This window comes from Puma concolor, chromosome D1 (assembly GCF_028749965.1).
Source record: "Puma concolor isolate L17-30 chromosome D1, mPumCon1.1.hap2, whole genome shotgun sequence".
Taxonomy (NCBI): domain Eukaryota; kingdom Metazoa; phylum Chordata; class Mammalia; order Carnivora; family Felidae; genus Puma; species Puma concolor.
Genome location: NC_141676.1, coordinates 41,765,442 through 41,783,703, shown reverse-complemented (window position 1 = coordinate 41,783,703; position 18,262 = coordinate 41,765,442). Strand labels below are relative to the sequence as shown.

Genomic DNA, 18,262 nt, shown 5'->3' with positions numbered 1-18,262 from the left:
GAAAACTCCATTTCTTTCCACCCTACCTGCTAAAGATTTCCCACATGACTTTGACCTTATGTCCTCTCCATTTAGTCAGAAATGCAGCACAGCAGGACATTCTGAATTACTCCTTAAAGTTTGTTTGCTCTAAAGCGCTGCTTCTCCTAGTGATGTCCCTATTTTGAAAATAAAAGCAAAATGATCACCTGTAGCAGCTAAAGCATGCCTCAGTCCAGCAGCAATGCAAACAACCTTCTCTTTCAGGAGCTGTGAAAACAAAGAAAAGGGCTGAGGTCTTAGAATCACCCATCTGCAAAATGCTTTGGAATTTATACCATGACACAATGCAGCACAGCCCTCATTACATGTCTGATTGGTTTAGAGTCCCCAACTCCCAACATTTCCATCCCTCCATACTTCTGTATGTATCCCTAAAAGGAAAAATCTCTTAAAAATAATATATCACAATGTGTCTCAGGGCCGCAAGGGACCTTCAAAGTCATCCAGTCCAGGAGTTGGCAAATGTTTCCAATAAAGACCAGATAGTAAATACTTTAGACTTTGCAGGACGTATGGTTTATGTCATAGTACTCTACTCTGCCATTGTAGCATACAAGCAGCCACAGACAATACATGAATGAATGGGCATGGCTACGTTCCAATGAAGATTTATTTACCAAGGGTTCTAGCTGGACGACCTTTGATTTAGTCCAATCTCTATTCAATGCCAGATACCTTCCACAACCCCCCACAAATCATCATCCAACCCCTGCCAAGCACCTACTTCCTGTGGCACAGCCTCACTACTTCCCCAGGTGCCTATTCCATCATTGTGCAGTTCCATTTATCTCCTTAGGTGGAGCCAAACATCTGCCTACAGCTTTTCACAATGCTTTCCAAAGACGAAGACCACTGTCATGTCCTCTCTAAGATATCTTGTGGTGACTTTAAAACTAAGTCTTCAAATTCTTTGAGACCCACCCCTTCAAGATGTGGAGCTGGAGCTTAATTCCCCTCTTGCTGAATGTGGTCTGGACTAAGCAACTTGCTTCTAGTGAAAAGAATAAAGAAGTGATGAGTGGCTTAGAGACTAGGTGATAAAAGGCACTGAGGCTTCCTGCTTGGCCTCACTCTTCTCAAATCACTCCTGGAGGAAGCCAGATGCCATGTCTGAACAACCCCATAGAAATGCACTGAACCTCATGAGTTGCAACCTCATGAGACCAGCTAAGCTGTGCCCAGATTTCTGACCCTCAGAAACTAAGATAGTAAATACCTGTTGTTTAAAGTTGCTAAATTTAGAGTAATTTATGACACTGTAGATAACTAATACATATCTCTTCTTTTGGCCAAACATCCCCAATTCCATCAGTGATCCCCTGGTTTCAAATTCCATTCCCTTCTTGGTTTCTCTCCTCCAAATGTGCTCTGGTTACTCAATCTCCCTCTTTTATTACTTTTTTTTTTAATTTTTTTTTTAACGTTTATTTATTTTTGAGACAGAGAGAGACAGAGCATGAACAGGGGTGGGGCAGAGAGAGAGGGAGACACAGAATCGGAAACAGGCTCCAGGCTCTGAGCGGTCAGCACAGAGTCCGACGCGGGGCTCGAACTCACGGATCGCGAGATCGTGACCTGAGCTGAAGTCGGCCGCTAAACCGACTGAGCCACCCAGGCGCCCCGCAATCTCCCTCTTTTAAAAGAGACTGTATAGGAGCACCTGTGTGGCTCAGTCAGTTAAGCGTCCAACTCTTGACTTTGGCTCAGGTCATGATCTCATGGTCATGAGATCGAGCCCCATGTCAGGCTCCATACTGGGCATGGAGCTTGCTTAAGACTCTCTCTCTCCCTGCCCCTCCCCTGGGCATGCGTGCATGTGCACGCTCCCTCTCTCTCTTTCTCTGTCAAAAAAAAGCGGGGCGGGCGGGGGGGGGGGGGGTTGTATATGCATCAATCATGGCCCCTCTGCAGCTTTACTACATGTGTTTATTTACAGATCCACATGGCCTTCCTAAACTTTAGGACCCTCGATGGCAGGATCGAAGTCTTATTCACCTTTATGCCCAGGACCTAAGCACTAAATCAACAGAATACAACATCCCATATGCAGTCTGATTAGCACAAAAAAGGACAGGACTCTGGCTTCCCTTCTTTTAGAGACTATATTTCTGTTAATACAACCCACAACCACATTAGCTTTGGGGAAGATCAAATCTTACTACTAACACAACTTGAACATATTGTCCTTTAAGTATTTTCTCTTTAAAACAACAACAACTAAAGGGCTTTACATGTAGATTCAATCTCCTCAATTTCTTCAACTCACCTCCATTCCTTCCTCTCCATCCCCACTGCCATGGCTTTAGTTTGGACCAGGATCACCTCTTGTCTGGATTATTAGCAAGAGTGTCCTGAATAATCTTCCTCCTCACTACCCCTTCGGGCCCCGACCTAACACACTGTTCTTACCGTTTGCCATGCACCACCTCCCTGACTGTCCCCTCCCCAATAGAATTTCTACCACTTCCTTATATTCCAGTCATACTAAACTGCTTGCAGTATCTCAAACCCTGATATTTCATGCTTCTACACCCTTGCTTACACAGTTCCTTCTGTCTGGAATGCTCTTCTTTTGTATCCATTCTATGCATCCTATCTCAAGTCAAGTAAATTTCTACTCAACTTTCAAGACTGTATAAGCCTGTTCTCACTCCACCTCCCCCTAGAAAGACTTAAAATATTCCCTCCTTTGAGGCTACACCTGCATCTACCATAGTTTAACATTTAGGTGTCTCTATATCTAATATGTACCACTAAACTCTAAGACTCTCAAATGCTAACATGTACCACTAAATTCTAAGACCTCAAATACTAAGACCCTCACCTTTGTCCCCACTGCCTAAACCCAGCACCTATATACCCAATAGTTGCTATTAAATAAATGAATGAATTTCTACTATATTTCACTTTGCCACATTCCTCCCATTGTTCAAGAGGATACAGCCTTGATGTATCCCAAATGTTTTCACCTCCTGATTCTGTCATCCAACATATTTTAACCATTGTTTTCCTCTGTCTTCTTTAATCATGTGACCCAAGCTAAATTAATTACAATGTATATAGGTTCTTAAAAAAACCATCCATTTGTAATTGGCAACTGTAACACTTCCTACAAGTGACTATAGAGTCTAGATTTCTGTGCATATCATGTGCTACATACTCAATGTTTCCGTGCCCCTGAAATTCATATATTGAAACCTATTACCCAATGTGATAGTATTTGCAAATGGGGTCTTCTTGAGGTTATTAATTAGGTCATGAGAATGGAGCCGTCATGAGAATGGAGCCCTCATGAATGGAATAAATGCCCTTACAAGAAAGGCCCCAGAGGGCAACTCTGTCCAGCGAAATAAGTGTTTATGAACAAGGAACGGGGTCCTCACTAGACACCAAATCTGCCGATACCCCAATCTTGTACTTCTCAGCCTCCAGAAATGTGAAAAATAAATGTTTGTTGCTTAAGCCATTCAATCTATGGTATTTTTGTTACAGCAGCCCAAACACACTACAACACTGTGGAGATCATGACCTCAAATACTATCCCACAGACCAGCAATTGTAATTCAGCAACATGACAGGAGCTGACCAAGCTCTCTCCAGTGAAAACAGATCTCCCACTCTGAGTCAGAGTTCAAGAAAATTAGCTAGACGTGAGCAGCTTAGGTGGTGAACTCATTTTAGATCCCAGCATATTTCTTTCAAAATTCCACAGCCCTCTTATGACTACTTATCATATAAATGTCACAAAAATGTGTACATTTTAAATATGATGCAGAGGAAAGGGCTCTGAACTAGGGCCAGGAGTCCTGTCTAGTCCTGTGCTGTCCACTATGAAGCCACTAGCTACATGCAGGTACTAAAGAGCCGAAATGTGAGTAGGTATGAACTGAGATCACTCACAGTACAACATGCACACCAGAGTTCAACTTAGTATAAAGTAGACAATATAGGGGCGTCTGGGTGGCTCAGTTGGTTGAGCGTCCAACTCTTGATCTCAGCTCCGATCATGTTCTCACAGTTCATGGAATCAAGCCTGCATCAGGTTCCATGTGGATAGGAGAGAGCATGCTTAAGATTCTCCCTCTCTTTCTGCCGCTCTCCCACTAGCATGTACACATACACACTCTCTCTCTCAAAATAAATAATCTTAAAAAAAATGGAGAATATAAAGTATCTCATTAGGAAATTTTTACATTAGTGACATATAAAATGAAATAACCCATTGAATACACTGGATTTATTAAAATTAATTTCACCTACACGCCACAATATGAATGAAACTTGAAACATCATATGAAATGAGAGAAGCCAGATACAAAAAGCCACATATTGTATGATTCCATTTATATGAAATGCCCAGAATAGCAAATCCACAGAGACAGATTAGTGGTTGCCAGGGGCTGGGGGAGGGCAGAATGGGAAGTAATTGCCATTGGGTACACAGTTTCTTTCTTGGTGATGAAAATGTTCTAAAATTAGATAATGCTGATGGCTGCACATCTCTGTGAATCTACTAAAAACCACTGAATTATACATTTTTAAAGGGTAAATTCTATGGCATGTAAATTACATCTCAATAAAGCTGTTATTTTAAAAAATTAATTCCACTTGTTTCTCTTTACTCTTTGAATAGTGCCACTAAAAATTTTAAGTTACGTATGTGACTCACACCATATTTTTATTGGGCGCTACTGGCCTATATACTATTTGCCAACCTTAGTGTCTTTAGGTAAGTCGCTTCTATCAGGACCTGTTTCTAACATAGTTCCCATTATTACTAATTTTAGTATTGTAAAATGTCATTAATATGCCTTTATGACATATATTACCTTCATTGTTTTATTTCACAAACATTCATAATGTGTATGAGGACTAACAGAGGTTTTTCACTAACAGCTTCCATCCCCCCAACTTAATCCTTCCCAGAAGAACCTAAGTTTTTCAACTTAAATTCTAAGTGGCCCATGGCTTTTCAGGGACTCAGCCAGTCTCTTAGTCTGGGGAGGGAAACACTTCAATAGTATGTGGGTCAGCTATATATGAGGTGCCATCCTTACCTCAATGGCCTGGGGAACCACACATCTTCGAGGGCCATGAGGAACTCCTAACTGGCCGAAGGAGTTGGATCCACATGACAGAACTTGACCATTTTCTGCAAATCAAATATTTAAATCATAACCTCAGAAGTAAGATACCTTTGACCAGTGAGTAAATGTTGAAGGATGGGAGGAGCAAAGGGAATGAGAGGAGGAAGAGGGGCTTACACTTTAGCACATTCAAACCACAGTCCCTGCTTTTATTGTTCCTCTAGGAATAAAAACACTAGGCACTGGGCTAAGCATTTTACAGATTCTCTATCACACTACCTAATTAATGGCAGCTTATCTGCTATAGAACATTAGCCTGGTGCTGGGATGGGATACTGATGCCCCACGCCCCACTTTTCATGTTTCCATGTGACATAATTTTCATTATTTTAACACTCCAGGCCTCTCTCCCTGCCCCTTCGTATGCTCCCTGCTTTCCAGGAGAAAAGGGGTAACTTAACCAACTGATAAGTTTGGGAGAAGGAAGAGCATGTGTGGCTTGGCACCTTCCTCTCAGGTACTCTAGACTGATGCACAGTAAGTGTTTCCCCTACAGAGATAACCTACTGTTTGCAGAATAACTCTGGATCAGAGGAGAATTAGCAGAAGCACTTGGCCTGACCATTAACCCTGTTCTCCAACATAGCCTTTGTCAGTGAAAAGCCAACAGTGTGATCTCCAGCTATCTGACTGCTCTCCACCTTTCTCACAATTGGTTCCAAAAGTGAGCAGGAAATAGAGTGTTACTCACAGACTCCCTACAACCCCAACATGGTCCACAAAAAGCACTTCAGAAATGATGGCTACTATTCAGGGTTATTAGTACCAAATTCAGCACCTATTACAGAATCCCTCTGCAAAAGAGAGATGCTGATGCCCGACCAGGGTTTTGAAGAAAGGATATGAGTCATCAGAAAAAGGGACTGTTCCAGAGAGAGAACAACATTCTGCTTGGTATTTCTAGAAAGAAAAGTATGGAGAATGTGGAGAATAAAAGACAAGGCAACAACAGGGATAGGTAGGGAACAGTAATTGAAGCTATGTGTGGAAGTTTGGGATCTGAGCTGTGCACATAAGAATCTACAAGGGTGGGGTGGGGAGGATTTGGTCAGAAAATGCCCTTGCCAGATGACTGTGTCAAAGAGGGAGTCTAGTCAGAAACTATACATGGTCTTCTCCATCCAGAATGGCAAGCTAGACAGGACAAAACTACTTCTGGGGAGAAGTCAGCTGACAAAAAGTAACTATTGCTAGCTGCTCCCAAGAGCATTATCCTATTAGCCCTTTGGCCATATCCCTCTACACCTTATTCTGCTATCTGGCTTTGCAGAGAGCAAAGAGGTGTGCCCAACCTTTTTTTTTTTTTTTTTTTTTTTTTTAATCCTTCAGTGGGGGAAAAGCTGCCATCACCGTTGTGTGACCGCTGACTTCCTCCTGCTTCCCCACCACATTTCCCCATGAGTAACCCTTCACCGGTACTAATGGCCAGCTAGCCCAGGCACACAGCTATCGTGAATTTCTGGGACAGGAAGTAGCCACCAAAGGTGATCCAGTCTCTTCCCTAGTCTCTAGTAAAAGTTTTCCAGCCCAAAATTTTGCTGTTCAAACTCTCCTTGCAAAAGGCACCCACAACTTTCCTCAACAACCAAAGAGAAATTTGTATGTATGTTTACACATAAAGAGACTTTCACTTAATCAGTATCACCACCATCGAGTTCTTCTCACCCAATGCCTTTGTGGTGATCAAGATTTACCCATGAGTGAACTCACCTGTGAGAATAATGGTAAAATCCCAGCCGCAGGCCACCTGTTGGACAGGACAGCCAAGGAGGGATCTGCAGGTGGTAAAATACAGAACATCTTCTGTGTGACCAAGCCCCAATTGCCCATCTTTGTTCAGGCCACAAACAAAAAGGCCTCCTTCATCTGCAGAAAGCAAAAGCTTTGGTGATGGTGTGCACAGGGGAAATTACAACTGTCAAAGCGAGTAAAAGGATTTTACTAATTAGCTGCAGTCACAAAGCCAATAAATTTTTTCCCACCCGCGTTAATAAGCCATGTACGTTAATGTGCGCTGGCCCAAATGGCATAGGGCGAAGGGGCTCAAGTCTAGCATCTATATGAAAACTCCAAGTCCTAGAGCAGTGGCCAATCACCAAATAGAGCATCTACTATGATAAGAAAAGCCAACATTTATTTAGAACTTATAATATGCCAGGTATTCTTGTAAGAGCTTTATCTGTGGGGCCCATTTATCCTTTAGGCACGATACTTTCAGAGCCCCACAAAAATGTTTTAATCTTATATTCTTCTAAAATAAAAAAAATAAAGAAATGCAATAATAATGAATACACAATGCTAAATCTAGCCTGGATTATACTAATCTTTATATCAAAGCTGTCGTAAAATATAGTTCTTAATATTTCTTTAAGGAAGAAGGGGTCCACAAAGGCAAGAGTGCCAAGGACCCATGAAAGTCATAATGCAGCCCTGTAGTTCACTGATTCGCTTCATTCATCATTTTTATCCCCATGTAACAGAGGGAAAAGTGGCACAGAGAAATTAATTTGCCCAAGGCCACACAGCTAATAACAGAACCAGGATTTGAACCCAAGCAGTTGATTCCAGGACTCATGTTCTTAATCAGGATTCAATACACCATCCTTTCCAATATCATGGCACCTGGAGTACTCATTAAGTACTATCATAGGTACTATGAAGGAAATTAAAGAAAATACAAAGTTCTTGCTCTCAAGGAATATTCACTCTAACTGCAAAGACTTCTAACTCTAACATGTGAAAGTTAAATGACAATATATTGTATGAAATGTGGTATATGTTGCAACTCCGCCATTAATTTGTCTTGTAACCTTAAGCAACTGGTTTTCCTCTCCAAGCCTCATTTGTATAAATGGGGGTGGAGAGCCTAGATCTCTGAAGGGCTTTCAGCTCTGACAATCTAGAATTCTCTACTGGTAACTTGGCTTTTTCACAAAAATGTTTTCCTCTGCAAAATACAAAAGGATGAAAGATGGCAATACAATATGCTAGGGAGAAATGTCTAAATAAGAAATATCTACTCCAGAAGGATGTTACCTGTGACAATAGCAGAGTGGCCCCCTCCTCCCGTGATCCTCCTGACACATTCAGGTTTACAGAAGTCATTCAGTTGCTGGGGCAAAAGCACATCTTCCTTGTGGCCAAGGCCAAGTTGCCCGTAGCTATTTGCACCCTAGGGATAAATAAGGCAAGGATGAAAGAGTACAGGAAACACAACTGTCATTGTGCATTTACCTGTCCCTATCTTTCTCATCCTGACATACCTCCCAGAGCCTCTAACAGATGAGATTTCATAAGCTCATTCTTAAGAGGTTGCTATATGCAACCCATACTTAGACAGTGGCCCTATACCCAGAACATGACGATTTCCACATGAGAGGAGCTCTTAGCATCCACTATTTATCCAAAGATATTCCTCGCCTTCTCCTTCTAATGCCCCAGCCCACATGTGTTGCCTCTGGGAGACAGCATGGGAGTTCCTTGTGATAAAAGCCAATTCTCTAGGGAGGCTAAGAAAAGAAATAAGGAAAGGAAATAGCAGCCAAGTGGGTGGGAAATGCACTGGACTTGTCCTTTCTCATGCCCTCACTGAGAAAACTGGCAAGGACTTCTTTAATCAAAGTTAGCTGAGGGCTTTGTGCCCTCAAGCAGGTCACCTCACTGTTATTTCATCGTACAGTGAAAGAGGTTGGCAATGATCTCTAAGGGCCTTTCCAAGTACAATGCTTTGAGACTCTAAGATTCACATGGTGAGATTCCTGTAAGGGAACAGATTTCCCCTTGGTGGGCAATATGTCTATCTTTGTTATTATGAAATAACAGTCCAGAATCCCAAATCCAAAACTCTTGCTGCCAGATGTATTTCAGATTCAGGCTTTTATAGGCTTAAAAAAAATAATACTGTATATAAATCATATATACTGCTGCAAGGTCCAGGAGCAGCACCCCATAAGCAAAATAGTATTATTTCTGCAGTAAAAGGTACAAATACATTAACTGCACATAGACTATAAATAGCATTATGTCAGGTCAGTTTGAGTTTTGGAGGTTTTTGTTTTGTTTTGTTTTGTTTTGTTTTTTGTATTCAAACTTGAAGATAAAGAATTGTAGACCTGCAGAAAAATCTTTAGATTTCAGAAATCCTCATAATTCCTTATAATTACTCCTGGCTGGTTCTTCCTAGAGATAAGTAGTAAAACCTTCCAAATGTGTTTGTTTTCTAAGACATTTTAATGAGGAAAAATAATTTAAAATAACTACCCAAAATACATACATACATACAAACTCCTGCCCCTCATGGTCTATTTCATAGCCATCCTGGGCTGCAAGGACTCCAAGCTGAAAAAGCAAGCTATGGCAAGGGCACAGGTCCAAGAGGCCCTCAGGGGCAGTATTAGCTGCCAATTACTGACTGCTTCCTCAATACTTAGTATTCACCCTTAATTCTCACAATAACAGAGGAGATAGACATTTATGGCTCTCATTTTACAGATGAAGAAACTAAGTCTCAGAGAGGTTAAGTTGCATAGTTGCATAGCTGGGAAGGCAAGAAGTCAGATATGCCCTCTTCCTTTCACTAAGCTATACCATGTCCCTAAGGATTTTTGGTGAAATTCAGCCCTGAGCTTACCTGGCAAGACACTAACTGTATGACTGTATCTACAATAGCACCCCATCACTTTATTCCCTTTTTATGCTTTTTCTTCATAGAACTCCCTGACATTACATTTGCTTAGTTGTTTACTGTCTACCTCCCCTACTGCAAAGTAAACTCAATGAGGGCAAGAACTTTGTTTTGTTCACTGCCACTTTCCCTGAAAATGCATCTGAAACTATGCTGCCCCAGAGAAAGTGTATATATATTTTAGAATGAATATAGTGAATGAATATATGATCTGATGAGGCCCTACCTAGGAAAGATCAAATGAAAGATGTGCATGCTGTGGAGTACATATGCACAGGATGCCTCCATCAGGCCGGAGATCTCTGTGGCTGCCCCATTACCAGGACTACAAGCTGTTGAACAGAAAGTGAGAGAGACACATGCACTTGGGGCTCAAATTATGGCACTCAATTTCTGAAACACAGCAAGAGGCCCGAAATCCAGGATAAAGCAAAACAAAGAAAAATTCAATACAACATGTTAGCCGTACTTGCCTCCCTTCCTTACAAACACTCCAGACATACTACACACACACACACACACACACACACACACACACACACACAACCCCAAGGAGGTAAATTTCCCCTTGTTAGGGGAATTGTGTTCCCCTAAAATTAATTTGTTGAAGCCCTAGACTCAAGTACCTCAGAAGGTGACTGTATCTGGGGATAGGGCCTTTTAAAAGATAATTAAGGTTAAACGAGGTCATAAAGGTATGGCTCTAATCCAATATAGGAAGGAGACACAGGGATGCTCTCAAACACAGAAAAAGCCACATGAGGACACAGCAAGAAGGCGGCCATCTGCAAGCCAAAGAAGGAGGCCTCAGAAGAAAGTAAACCTGCCAGACACCTTGCTCTTGGACTTCTGGCCTCCAGAACTACAAGAAAATAAAATCCATTTTTTAAGACGTCTCAGTCTCTGGTATTTTTCTATGACAGCCCTAGCAAACTAACACACCCCTCCACACACATAATGCAGCGGGAAGGCCATCAGGCCTCCAAGCAGTAGACAAGGCCCTATCTGACACCCAGACCCCAGTCTCCCGCCTGGGAAAAGCCAGCACCAGCACCCACCGCAGGCACACATTCAACCCCAACTCCACCCCCGGCTCAAGTGCCACCCCAAAGACAGTACTCAGCCAGCCAGCCAACCTCAGGCCCCACGATCTCCCTTCTGCCGGTATATGCAGGCTTACACTCAACAAGTGCTGCCTGGTGCTGATCATTACCTTTTTTTGACTAGTCAAATACATGGTAGTTTTAACAGTAATCTAGGTGTTATCCCGCTCCCTCAACGCCAGAGCTGGGTCTTTCAGTTTTGTGTTTTTCCCCCAAAGACCAGCACATAGGCATACAAAAGGGTCTCATTCATTCATCCGTCCAAATATCTGCTAGGCACCGTGAACAAGACAGGCACAATACATCCCCCCTCGTGACGCTTCTAGCGAAAGAGACTGACATTAAGCAGACACCCACGCCCCCAACACAGGCAAGATCCGGTCACAGACGAAGATCAGCAAACGTGCACGGCCAAATACTGCAGGCCTCGCAGCCAACGGTGCTCTCGCCAGGCTGGGGCGGGGCTGGGAAGGGGCCGGCATCCTCCGGACAACGAGAGGGTGAGGAGCACAGGTGGCCTTACAATGGCTCCGGGACGGGGCGATACCTCCACGCCGTCTCTCCAGGCGCTAGCCCGGCCTAAGGGCTCTGGCGGAACCACACGCTCTGCCCAGGAGGCAGATGCTTCCCCCGGCGCTGCAGCCCCTCGGGTTCGGACCCCACCAGCCAGCAGGCCCCTAAGTCACCCGTGAGGACCCCTGCCTCCCGACCCTCTCCTCCTCAGGCCCCAGCCCAGGGTCCTCCAGCCCAGATCCCGGCCGGGACCTCAGCCACCAAGCCCACGACAGCCCACGCGGAGGCCTCCAGCTCCCATCCCTTCGGCGCCCCTCAGTCCCAGCGGCCCCGGCCCGGGGGCGGAGTCACGTACCCAGGCGAAGAGCACGGCCGCCTTAGGGGCGGCCTCGGAGGCTCTTGGCTCGCGCTCCATGTGTGGACTCTATGCCGGCGCTTCCGGGAGGGGTCGGAGGTGGAGCCCGCCAGGGGAGGGATTAGTAACTGGGGTGTGTGGTTGACGGGGGAGGGGTCTGTGGTTGGGAGGAGCCGGTGAGGGGGCGGAGTCTGCGGCGAAGGCGGGGCCATAGCTGGGAAGAGGAATGAGGTGGGGGAGGGGCTGGCCCGAGGGAGGGGGTCTATAGTGGGCGCGGGGCCGGCGCTGGGGAAGGGTCTGCAGAGGGAGAGGGACGGGCGCGGGGGTGGGGCCGTCGCTGGGGCGTGGTCTGTTGTGGGGGCGGGGCCGGAGCGGAGAAGGGCCCGCGGGAGCCCCTTAATTGCTCTGGAGTCGCCTCCCAGTCGCTCCGCCCGGGCGCGCTCTGAGTGAGTCAGCCTCCCGCCTCCAGCCTTGCAGTGCCTCTCTACTTCTCTCTCCCTTCCCTTGCACTCTATTTTTAGTAATACACGAGTGCACTACGCTCCTTCACGTTTTTATTTCTTTGGAGTCCCAAGATAGCCTGGAAGGACAGACAGGGCAGGGATTGTATCACCTTTTGACCGGGAAGAAATTGAGCCTGGGAGGGGTGGAAAGGGTCCCCTCCAGTGTCTTAGCGGAGCTGCCTTTGGATCTGCTTTGGTGTGTGTTTGCAAAATCTGAGAAAGCTCTTTGATAAACGAGTGTGTAGGAACTTAGACCTCGGGACACTGAACTGAGGAGGCTGGTTCTCATGGATTCCTGCCAGGGCAGCCTTCTAACCCTCAGCGCGCAGAGCACGGTCCTGCCCTGATTCCGATCATCAATACTGGATAATATTCACCCAACAAAGGTTTTCATATAAAATGGCTTTTATCAGATACCCTTCTACACTACTAGTGGGAGCTAAACAAGTACAATTTTCCCGAAGGAAAATGGGGTAATACATATTAGGAATATGAATGTAAATTACCCAGTAAATTCCACATCTGTTAATTTATCACAAGAAAATAATCAGAGCCTTGCACTAAGTCTTAGAATGCAAGTTATTTGTTAGGGAGTTGTACATAATAGGAAAGAACTTATTACGTGAAAGTCCAAAATTAAATTGATTAAGTTATGGCATAGCCATACAGTGAGTGGAATACTAGGTTGCCATTTAAAAAAATATGTTTTGGAAAATATTAAATAAGGGAAGCGTTCATGATATGTCATAAAAGTATTATAGCAATATACTATAGCAATTCTACACACACACAAACACATAGACTCAGGGTGGTGGATTACAGCTGAATTTTATTTTCTTTGCTGTACTTTTTTTGTACATAACCTGCATTTTCCAAGACATACATAATCTTGTGGGTACAAATGGGTCACATTAAAGATAATTCAGGGGCACCTGGGTGGCTCAGTCGGTTAGGCCTCCAACTTCAGTTCAGGTCATGATCTCACAGTTGGTGGGTTCAATCCCTATGTCGGGCTCTGTGCTAACAGCTCAGAGCCTGGAGCCTGCTTCAGATCCTGGGTCTCCCTCTCTCTACCCCTCCCCTGCTTGCTCCCTGTCTCTGTCTCTGTCTCTCTCTCTCTCTCTCTCTCAAAAATAAACATTAAAAAAATTTTTTTAAAGATGATAATCCATATTCACTAGTTCTTGACCTCCTCTGCTGACATAAGCCTCCAGTCCTCACCACCCTTTATGCCTGGGAGCCCTGGAATGTATGTATCTCCAGGGAGCTCTGAACACACCTTTCTTGTTCTTTCACACCAACCACTCCTTAGCATTTCTGCCTGTAAGTCCACTTGAGGGCAGCACCTCACTTTTTCCTCTCCCAGACTGAGGCATCTTGAGAACATCCATGACCATGCTAAGAAAAATACAAATTTGTGAGAGAGATGTCTAGAAACCAGCATATGACTTCCAGTCTATAAAGAGGTTGGAGAGGCAGAGAGAATTCTGATAGGATATAGGGGGACTGTTGTCAATGTGCTTTGAGCTCCACCCATCTCATGTCTCAGGAAAGGGTGCTTCTGCAGAACCACTTAGGGAGCTTGGTATGTATCCCTCCAGTCTGAAGCCTGGGCAGTCTGTAGATTTGTGCTGAGAAATCCGGTGGCTTGTGGCCAGATAACTACTCTGATAGTTGAGCAAAGAGAGATTGATACTTTGGACAGGTCTTTCATACCCAGAGTATCTCCCAGGCAAGTATTTCCCACTCTGGAGCAGTTTGGCCAGGGGGTGGTTTTGACCCTGTCCAGAGGAATTTCTGGAGGGGTGAAGGGACACCCCAATAGAGTTAACCACTAGATTCCTAGAGAGTGAGGGAGATGAATACAACAGCCCAGTCAGAAAGGTAGATTTACCCACATCCACAGATTCCCAAGAAATAAGGAGGTGGGAAGGTCTTCCAAAACACCCACAGAGAATGAGTCAGCATTAAATACTTACCAAGTACAGAAAGCACTGATGCCAACTCACGACAGTATCAAACCAAACAGAACTTTCTATTCATTGCCTCTCCTCCCCACTACCATTCCCAAACCCTGGAGGAGCCAGAGGCATCCTAGTGAGTGGGCACAGAGGAACAAGAAAGAGAGAAATTAGAAGCCAAGGACTGAAAATGAGCAGAAAATTCGAGGCCAGGACCTGAGATTTCAGCTGAAGGGGCAAGTAGAACTATCCACAGAGTCAGTTTTGATAGAGAGAGGATCTGGAAGGATACAATTTCACCCCTTGAATATACATGCATCTATATTTCAGTTAACTTACAGTTATATTATTATATCTTTTAATACAATTTCTTGAAAGTGTTGAGATGTTGTCACTATTTCAACTACATACATGTCACTGAGTACCTCTTCCCATTAGCAGCCTGGTTGAGTGGCAGTTCCTGAATGGGGCCAAACTATTTGATGATATCAATTTCAAATGCCTTTTTTCCCCTTAAGAAGAAAGTATAAAGTACTTTGGGACCACCTAGACTATATCTATGTACCATGCAAATTAAGAAATGTTTTCCTTTAGATTATCTTATTTTATAGATGAGAAAAACCGAGGCTCAAAGAAGTTAGATAATTTACTCCCAGGTTAGATTTCCATTTTTTTTTTTAACGTTTAATTTTGAGAGAGAGAGAGAGAGAGAGAGCAAGCAGGGGAGGTGCAGAGAGAGAGGGAGACACAGAATCCATAGCAAGCTGCAGGCTCTGAGCTGTCAGCACAGAGTCCAATGCGGGGCTCGAACTCACGAAGAGTGAGATCATGACCTGAGCTGAAGTCGGACCGACTGAGCCACCCAGGCGCCCCAGATTTCCATTTTTGATACAGGCGAATTAGTTAGCTGCAGATCAAGCCTCTCACAAGAACAACTAGAAAAGCTGGGGGATAGTATTTTAAAAATCTATTTCAAGTCATTGGAAAATTATCAAAGCAGCCAGAACTTGAAGGGCCAAGATCTGGAAGCTGAGAGTTTATATTTGGCACTGCTTTTCCACTTGAAGTGTTTGCTAATTAGCAAGTAGTGACTTGGAGGCTAAGAAACTGGGCTAAAAGCTGCAGCTGAGAAGCTGAGAAGCTGAACAGTACTTTCAGCAATCTTATAGGGGTGAGGAGAATGACAGGAGGAGGGGACAAAAGTAGGCATCCAGGGTCCCCAAAGAGAAGCCCTCGTACACACCCATAGCTTTCCTTTGGGATCCCTAAAGCACTGCACCCTGGGAGTAGAGTGAACCGGAAATAGACCAGCCCTCACAAAGACTGAAGTTCAGCTTCAAATTAGCTTAATCCCTAATTGGACTAAGAAGATCTTGCATGCCATTATATACTGCCTGTTAGAAGCAAAAGTGAATTCCTTCTGGAAGAAGATAAAGTCATCCAGAAGCTATGGGAGATTCTGGATCAGGACAGTGAGTGTATTAATGATTCTTTACATCTGGATAACAAGTTTCTTTTTACAATGTCCTTTTACAACATAAGTCCTCCAATAACTCAATGAAGTAGATTTAGCTAATGATTCAGATGAGAAACATGAGATTGAGACTTTATCAAAAATTCCAAAAGTAGTTACTAAGTTCCAAGTGTGTTGGGTTCCCCTTATATCTCATATTCACAAGCTTTTCAAGAAGTATAGGATGTTATAAATTTCTTAAACTTATAAAATTGCTAATATATATTGAAATCCGTTTTTAACATGTTTGACAAAAAAAGGCTTATTAAGAACATGAATTTTGTGTCCATTTATTATTATCTGCTTGAATAACAAACTTGCAAATCATAAATATATATTACATAGTACAATAAACACTAGACTGAAATGGACCACAGCATCTTTATACATTTCCTAGAAATTACTATATGGACTCTATTATGTGTGCCTTTAAAGAACTCCAGGAATTTTTCCTTTTTCAGTTTTGAAGCCAACTTACAAATTAAGTATAATTGTGTACATTCTGGTGTGTCATTACAATATATAACTCCAAATTACAACATAGGCAGATTAAGAAATATAGGTATTCTGACAACCAGCTAGCTTTTAGAGCTTTCTTCAAAAAGTCAGAAAGATACCACCTACATCTTTAAGTATTAAGTCATTGATTAAGAATTATAAACCAGGGGCGCCTGGGTCGGCTCAGTCGGTTAAGCCGTCGACTTCGGCTCAGGTCATGATCTCTCAGTCCGTGAGTTCGAGCCCCACGTCGGGCTCTGTGCTGACAGCTCAGAACCTGGAGCCCGTTTCAGATTCTGTGTCTCCCTCTCTCTGACCCTCCCCTGTTCATGCTCTGTCTCTCCCTGTCTCAAAAATAAATAAAATGACGGGGCGCCTGGGTGGCGCAGTCGGTTAAGCGTCCGACTTCAGCCAGGTCACGATCTCGCGGTCCGGGAGTTCAAGCCCTGCGTCAGGGTCTGGGCTGATGGCTCAGAGCCTGGAGCCTGTTTCCGATTCTGTGTCTCCCTCTCTCTCTGCCCCTCCCCCGTTCATGCTCTGTCTCTCTCTGTCCCAAAAATAAATAAACGTTGAAAAAAAAAATTTTTTTTAAATAAAAAAAATAAATAAAATGTTTAAAAAAATTAAAAAAAAAAGAAGCCCTAGCCTTCTGAGATAATTAAAAAAAAAAAAAAAGAATTATAAACCAAACTTTCGACTCAATTCTATTCTCATATTGGAGTAAATATTAACATATTCTTAGATGCCTTAAAGACATATATTTAAAATATTTATTTAAAATTCTAAGACTCTCAGGACTCCTGATGTACCAAATAAATATCACAAGCCCAGAGGTTAGAAGAACTAAAATCAATCATTAAATATTTCCATTATTCTGAAGTTATAAGTAATATTGATTGTGCTCTAACACTGATTTTAGTGTGTTTTATGCAGAGTGGTTTTAAATACCACAATCTTAAAATTCAAAAACTATGATTCTTTATACCATGATCAAAGTTATATGAAAATAACCAAATATGATATGCATAACTTGCTATTAATTGTTATCTATCATGGTTTTCTTACAGATTTCCTTGCAACCAAATTCACTAACTATAAACTAGCTAATCAATATTTTAAATGATTTTAGATTTGCTGACTTAGATCTATTACTATCAAAGGTATATTAAGTTATACTTAACTAAAATTATAAGTAATGTAAAAATCTGAAATAGCATGAATTACTCTTCCCAGTTCTATTTCCTTGTATGACCTAAAATAAAAGAAATTTTTTTAAGTTTCTATAATTTCTTTTGTGGCCTTAAAATAAATGAAAAGATCTAGTGGTCTGTTGAGATACAATGTGTTAAATGGTATACCATTTGACTATTAAGGTGAAAAAAAGTAAAGACAGTTTTTTAAGTACCTGATTAAGAATGAATAATTGGCTAAAAATATGACCCATAATATATCATTAACAGAAATGACATCACTGGGAGAGGAACCTGGTGGGGTGTAATATTCAGGTGATCCTGAGGTTTTTATTCATGGGTTCTTTTTTTTTTAACCTACTGAGTGTGAGATACTTGGCAGGTCTACCGTGTTGTATAAACCCGTTTCATTCTATGTGGATGGCACCACAAGAAGTTGTACAACATTGGCCTGATTTATGGGACATCTAGATGGAAAATATCTAGCAGGCAGATGGACTTAAGAGGCAAAAATTCAACAAAGATCTCAAGGTTAGAATTGCAAACACGGGAGTCATACACAATAATAATTGAAGTCATGGATGTGGATAACATTTCCCATAAAGAGATGGCAGAAAGAGAAGACCAAAGACAGAAGAAACTTGAGGAGGGAGTGGGGAAGAGAAAAGGGGCAAATTAAACAGATACAGCACGTATTGAGGAGTCCAGCTTCACCTGCTTGTATCAGGCCCATTCCCTGTACTACACAGCAGA

At 42.9% G+C, this 18,262-nt stretch overlaps 1 protein-coding gene across 1 annotated transcript in view; it reads right to left on the bottom strand.

Moving 5' to 3' along the window:
- SERGEF (secretion regulating guanine nucleotide exchange factor) overlaps positions 1-12,103 on the bottom strand; it is a 236,600-nt gene extending 224,497 nt beyond the window's left edge. The window contains 5 exon segments of the mRNA XM_025928722.2: positions 189-249; positions 5,100-5,194; positions 6,900-7,055; positions 8,226-8,361; positions 11,845-12,103. Coding sequence (XP_025784507.2) covers positions 189-249; positions 5,100-5,194; positions 6,900-7,055; positions 8,226-8,361; positions 11,845-11,904 — 508 coding nt within the window. The 5' untranslated portion in view covers positions 11,905-12,103.
- Between the last annotated feature and the right edge of the window lie 6,159 nt (positions 12,104-18,262).